At 39.1% G+C, this 6,598-nt stretch overlaps 2 protein-coding genes across 2 annotated transcripts in view; one reads left to right on the top strand and one right to left on the bottom strand.

The window, feature by feature from the left end:
• The first annotated feature begins 2,493 nt into the window (after nucleotides 1-2,493).
• On the top strand, nucleotides 2,494-6,587 carry LOC146679026 (transmembrane protein 138-like). Its single transcript, XM_085407159.1, has 5 exons — nucleotides 2,494-2,630; nucleotides 3,889-4,467; nucleotides 4,670-4,841; nucleotides 5,167-5,242; nucleotides 6,046-6,587. Exons 3-5 carry the CDS (start codon nucleotides 4,716-4,718, stop codon nucleotides 6,156-6,158), a joined length of 315 nt encoding a protein of 104 aa, XP_085263285.1. The 5' UTR covers nucleotides 2,494-2,630; nucleotides 3,889-4,467; nucleotides 4,670-4,715; the 3' UTR covers nucleotides 6,159-6,587.
• Nucleotides 4,932-6,598, bottom strand: part of cfap70 (cilia and flagella associated protein 70) — a 28,481-nt gene continuing 26,814 nt past the window's right edge. Inside the window, exon 27 of the mRNA XM_085407138.1 lies at nucleotides 4,932-5,722. The gene's annotated coding sequence lies outside the window, so the exon portion shown is untranslated. The remainder of the gene's footprint in view (nucleotides 5,723-6,598) is intronic.

Raw genomic sequence — 6,598 nt, 5'->3', positions numbered from 1 at the left:
TTAGTAATTATGATTGATTCGATGCAATCTACCCGTAAAATTTTAAGTTAGATTTTATTTGATCACAAATCACAACAACAGTCAATTCAGTGTGCTTTAATATTGTAAAGACCCTACAATAACAGAGAGAAAACCCCAACAACCCTTTGAGCAAGCACTCTGCTACATCGGGAAAGAAAAACTCCCTTTTAACAGGAAGAAACCTCCAGCAGAAACAGGCTCATGGTGGAACAGCAATCTGCCACAACCAGTTGGGATGAGGGAAGGAAGACAGAGCAAAAGGCACGCTGTGGAAGCAATGATTACCAGCGATTACTAAAATCAGGGTTAATGGAATTGAAATTGAAAGAGTGTACGAAAATAAATTTCTTGGAGTGATAATTGATGATAAGCTGAGTGGGAAGTATCATATAAACCATGTGAAAACAAAAATGTCAAAAACCATTGCTATTCTCTATAAAACAAAGCATGTCCTGTCTGGAGATATGGGGTAATGCATATAAAACGAACACACTTCCTATTTTCAAGTTACAAAAAAGAGCTATAAGAATTATAAACCAATCAAACTATATAGAACAAACTAACATTTTGTTTATTAATCTGAATACCCTGAAATTTTATGATTTAGTTGAATATGAAATGGCACAGATAATGTATAAAGCACAAAATAACTTGCTTTGCCCCAGTACTCAGAAGCTGTTCAAAGTCAGAGTCAATATGACTTAAGGGGAAAAGATTTCTTAAAAAAAAAAAAAAAAAAAAAAAAAACAAGATAAGGACAACTATAAAGCAGAGATGTGTTTCTGTTAGAGGAAAACACATCTTATCTAAGGTGGAAAGTTTTTCTTCTTGTTTGTTTTTGCTTTGTTTTATTATTTGCTTTGAGCCCTGTGTACAGGAGCTGCATGCAAAAAGATCTTTTGTTAAAAGGGTTGGCGTAATAAGCAAGTGCTTCAGCCAATACCTTTTGATTAGCCTTGTCTCATGCTTTCTTGCTTTGTGGTAGATCTTTGTTCTGTCTTCACTGAGATATTTGAATGCTAATCAATAAAATCAAATTAAAAAAATCAATTAAATGTAGAGTGGTGTATAAACACACAGTTAATGGAAAAAGGTGAGTGAAGAAGAAACAAGCTGATGCGAAGCCTTCAGTAGCCTGGGCCTGTTACGCTCCCCTGAGGGGTCTAGGCAGTGAGGGGGAAGTAACAAAAAGTGTCCAGGTCAGAAAAAAGGAGTGAAGGAGGCAAAAGGGTTAAATTAAAGAGTTTTATTAAAGTTTCTCAACTAAAAGAGACGGAAAAGCCGCTATCACCATTTAAGAAAAACAAAACTCAGGCGTTGGTCAATAAAGTAAAACGTGTGTGTGTGTGTGTGTGTGTGTGTGTGTGTGTGTGTGTGTGTGTGTGTGTGTGTGAGAGAGAGAGAGAGAGAAGCTCACTAGCTGCAACCACCACACACACAGCTCACTAGCTGCAACCACCACACACACAGCTCACTAGCTGCAACCACCACACACACAGCTCACTAGCTGCAACCACCACACACACAGCTCACTAGCTGCAACCACCACAAACACAGCTCACTAGCTGCAACCACCACAAACACAGCTCACTAGCTGCAACCACCACAAAAACACACACACAGCTCACTAGCTGTAACCACTCACATGGCACTCTGGCCAGAGCTCACCTTTCCCTGGGCTTAAATCTCTTTAATTACTGACGAGAGTCAGCTGCACAAAAGGGAAAAGGTGGCACCTCAGGCAGAAGAGGTAGTGGGACACGCCCACACAGGCACCTTCAGGAGGAGGCCCTGCTAGGGCCGTAACAGGGCCAAAGGGAGGAGTCAGGGCCACCGGATGCAGGCCTAGCTATATGCTTCATCAAAAAGAAAAGTTTTAAGTCCAATCTTAAAAGTAGAGAGGGTGTCTATCTCCCAAATCCAAAGTGGGAGCTGAAGAAAGCCTGGTCTGAATCATCTTTTTTTTCCCCAAACAATCAACAAATATGTTACAATTAAGTACATTAATTTATTATTTCATTATCAAATTGATATTGACTTCAATCTAGCTTGTTCTGCTGATTCTCTGTGGTCTGCCACTGTGTATGCAATAATACATACTTACCACTAGATGACAACAGTTTCCTAGTTGCTTGACTTTAATTATCTTTCCCAGAAGCATTACAGTAATCTTGAATGGAAATGTGATTGAAAGAGCTAGGGGAAAAAAGCTCCCACAGCATCCATTTGTAACCCGTCAACATTCACTTGCATGTGGTTGAAGAACCTGCAATCAAATTAAAAGGAAATGTGGCACAGTCACTGGGAACATTTTTCACTCTATTAATCATAGACTCATCACAGGTAATCACTAACATTGCATCCAACTGTGCTTGCACAGCTTTATTCATCATTACAATCTCAACAAGCTGTGTGTAAACAAACTCAACATGATTGGTGGCACATGACTAAACCTTTGCGCCTGTCTTTTAGAGAGCTGGAGGGATCAGACCTGTTACCAGGACAGACAAAAGCTGCCAATCTGCTGTACGCTGTGTTGATGGTGGCCACATGCGTCGTTTGGAGAGTTGCATACTTCTTCAGCCCCTGAAACCCACCTTCGTTTGCAGGTTTGTGATCCAGTTTCAGTAGCTTATGTTGTGAAACTTGAAGAATGTCATTGTTTCTGTTGTTTCTGTCTAAAGCAACAAGCTGTTGATGTTTCTAAGAAGATTAAGTGTTGCAGTACTAAGAACTACAAGCTGGTAGAACACTAACAACAACAAAGACTTTTTTTTTAACTTACAGCACGTTTCTTTACACAGGGAAAACATTATGTCTTAGACTTATATACTTTTTTGATCATTTTGATCAATTAACAAAATAGCAGAAGTTGCTCACAGTCCATATATGTTGTTGTCCACTGCACTTAAAATTTTTTGCATTTAATACATGTTGTTATTTTCTAGTTCATACTGCTAAAGCAGTTTTTGCCAAGGGGTAGGTAGGGCTGCTAACCTAGAAACTTAGTGGGACAGCTTTCAAGAAGAAGTAGCCTCGTAGTTGATGGTTCAGGGTTTAGAAATAGTCCTAATCTTCCTCACACCTGCCAGGGCCGTGCCAAGCCATAAATACGGGGATCATAAGAGGATCAACCTGGTGTCGGTGTGAAGGATCCTAGCACAGGCAAAGATTTTAAAGTACCTACTTAAGAAATACACAGAGGGGTGACAACAGTAGTGAAAGGACCTGTTTCTCTATAAAAATCGAGTAAAGATGTTTTGTTTTTGTTTTCTTTTTTTCCTAATGTGATGGATAAAATGTGCTGGGAAGGAATAAATCAGAATCTGTTTTTCTGTCATCAGAAAATGAGGCTCTTTTGAGAGAGAAGCTGCTTAAAGACAAACAATTAGTCAGTTAGTTCTGATATGTTTTTTGTTTTGTTTTTTCTCATGCTTTGATTAGCGCTTTGGACACTGTCCACTCAATAAAAACTAATGACAACAAGCAGGTGGCAGAAGTCTAAACTGCATTTCAAATTTAGCTAGAAACCACTAGAAATGTAACACATTTCCCATTTATGTGAATTGACTTAGCAGTTATTCTATATTTTCCTGGCATCAGAACTCTGGGACTGCCTTAGAGCAGTGTGGGTTCCCAATAAAACTGTCACTTCTGAACAAGGTATCCCTCCCTTCAGGGTATAAAAGTGTAACTTACCTGGGGCAGGAGATGTTTTGTAGTACGAAGCAGCTGAATGAGTGTAAGGCAGTTAAATGGCAATTTGCACAATGTTTGGGTGCTTTTCTATAAAATGAGACTGGCCTTTTTTTGTGTGCGTGTACCCTGAAGCGTTGTCGCAGAATACTAATCTGTCTCCTTCCACAGGATCTCTGCTGCATTCACTGCGGTGCTGATTACTCATCGGTTTTGATATGGAGGCCCAACAGAGACCTTGCTGTTTCAGCCACAACAAATACGGTACCGTGCTACCACACCTGCTGGTGTTGGAGCTATAAAAATCAGCACTTCTGACATGTCGACTTCCTGGCAGCTCACCCCTAAAACGGACTCCGTTCCCTCTTTTGAAAGGACATACATTTTTACCCAGTGAACAGGACTGCTTTGAACAACATATGCTTCATTTGGCATCAGTCATGTTTTAATTACATTTGGGGAATTGAGAGTGGAGACATTTGAATGCCTTACTGAGACCCCAAAACTGTAACAAAAAAAAGAACTCGATTGATGTTTGTATGTGTGTGTGTGAGGGTGCAGCGCAGCCTTGGATCCGCAGTGGAACCACAGTCCGCCCGGGCGCCCAGCCTTCGGGCCGGAGACGCTCCATACCAGCAACTACTCTCTGGTGTTACTGATCCAGCTCAGCCTGCTCTCCTTTGACCTGTTTGTCAACTCCTTCAGTGAGCTGCTGAGGACTGAGCCAGCTGTGCAGCTGGTACTTTTCATGTACGTCAAACTTTTTCACTGTTTCAGCCTAACGCAGCCTCTAGCTCAAGGGGGGGAAATAATTCTCAATTTATCTGCACTGAATTTTTTGAAATGCTGAAGTAAAATGTATTTTAGACAAGACAATAATCCTGCCGACAAGCTCTTCCTGTTTTCATCATTGTTTTTTCTGCTGCTTATACTGTTTCCTTTTCTTCAACAGAATCCAGGACATTGCCATCCTGTTTAACCTGATCATCATTCTGTTGATGCTGTTCAACACCTATGTGTTCCAGGTTGGACTGGTTGCCATATTGCTGGAGCGGTTTAGAACCATGCTAATGCTATCTGCTCTTTACTTGACCTTCAGCATCATTCTCCATTCTTGGCTTATGGTACGTCGTTAAAAACAAAGGCGAAAATGCCGGATTGGAAAATTCACATTTTTATGCCACTTTTTTGGGGAGATACTGTACAACAAGCTTACAGACATTTAAAATGCTTTCATTTTGATTTTAATAACTGCCAAGAGAAAAACATCATGAGAAAGAAAAAAAGAAAGAAGATAAAACTTGGTTAAAATGTGTCATTATATGAGACTGAGAAAATAACATCATCATTTCTCATCATTCTGGTTGTAATTGTTAAATTATCTATAATGTACAAAGTCTCTGAATTTATCACAAAGTGGCCTTTTTGTCATCCTTCTATTCCTTTCAGAATCTGCGCTGGTTAAATACAAACAGATTTATTTGGACCGACGGTCTTCAGGTGCTTTTTGTGTTCCAAAGAGCTGGTAAGATAACAAGTTCATGCAACAAATGTACCTCTTTTCATTTAGAATGTTTTCATGTAAACACTGAAGAGTATACAGTACAAAAGGTTAGGATTTTTCCACTCTATAATCTGATTATACATATTAACTTGTAAAATAAATGTTTACATTTTGACTGAATAATTAAATTTAGATTTTGCAAATGAGACAGGAGAAAATACATGGAGACAATACAAGCAGGTGAAGCAGTTCAAAACAGCAGTACAGATTTAAGCTAAAAACAACAACAACAACAACAACCCATTAATGCCCTAGTAAACTGTATGATCATTTCACCCACCTTTTTATTTTTCCTTTACCTGTCGCCTGTTGTTACTGGTTACTCTTCCAGGCAGTGACATCACATTTCATCACCATGTGGGTGCCACTTTTATACATGTATAAGCTCATAAGTGGATAAAAGCTTGCATCGTCTAGCTGGCATTACTCTCTGTAGGTGATCTGCGTATGAGAAGAGTCATGTGCTATTTGTTGTCTTTGCTTTGTCTGCCACTTAAGACCTGTCCAGACAGCTACTCAGTGTGTAAGCACAGCCATTACCTCACTCAGTTTTAAACACTGGTGGGAATTTTCAAGTTTTCTCCCTGTTTATTTTGCAATCACATAAATCTCTTGAATAACCTTGATCACTGTGCAAACTCATTACAAAAGAGTCACTGATATGAAAATCTACATTCACATCAGTCATGTTTCTAATTTACAGACATTTGTAAATTAAATATCCGTATATTTTAAAGCCTCCTAACATAATTTCCTGTTTGCAGCTTCTGTGCTGTACTACTACTTCTACAAGAGAACCTCAGAGTATCTGGGTGACCCTCGCCTCTATGAGGATTCGCCGTGGCTGAGAGATATGTTTTCACGGGTCAGACAATGATCTCTCTGCAATAGATCACACCAACACTCAGATGCCTAGTTTAAAAACGGCATTAAAAGAATATCAAAATACAGTATGTTACAAAGAAAACCCATGCAAAACAAAGAACTGGTCACTGTAATCCATTTGGTTTTAAAGGAAATTTATTCAGGGCCCATTCTAACACATCCTTCGTGAACTATTTGACAAGCTCAAAAGAATATTTCACAACATTTCCTTTCAACACAAAGAGGATTGTGCCAAAATTTTGAAAGGTGTCTTAGAACAAAAACACCACAAAGTGTCATGAGGGCTTGTTTTCCTGCATAAATGATAACAAAAGAATGACATCAAATGTGAAATAGTAAATGTTTTATATCCTGCTGGTACCAGTCACCATATAGCCTCCTTTCTTTTCTTTGTTTTTGTATTTAAACAAAAAAACAACAACACTATATTGC

The sequence above is a fragment of the Rhamphochromis longiceps genome, linkage group LG1 (genome assembly GCF_057381845.1).
Source record: "Rhamphochromis longiceps isolate RC_006_pf linkage group LG1, R_longiceps_female_GT1.1, whole genome shotgun sequence".
In the NCBI taxonomy this organism is placed as follows: domain Eukaryota; kingdom Metazoa; phylum Chordata; class Actinopteri; order Cichliformes; family Cichlidae; genus Rhamphochromis; species Rhamphochromis longiceps.
This window is presented reverse-complemented; position numbering and strand designations above follow the sequence as displayed.

Bases quoted from the DNA above. Each gene is read 5' to 3' on its own strand.
- LOC146679026 (XM_085407159.1), top strand. From the start codon at position 4,716: ATGCTGTTCAACACCTATGTGTTCCAGGTTGGACTGGTTGCCATATTG. The intron at 4,842-5,166 runs GTACGTCGTTAA...TATTCCTTTCAG, and splicing joins TTCTCCATTCTTGGCTTATG to AATCTGCGCTGGTTAAATAC. The intron at 5,243-6,045 runs GTAAGATAACAA...TCCTGTTTGCAG, and splicing joins TTTTGTGTTCCAAAGAGCTG to CTTCTGTGCTGTACTACTAC.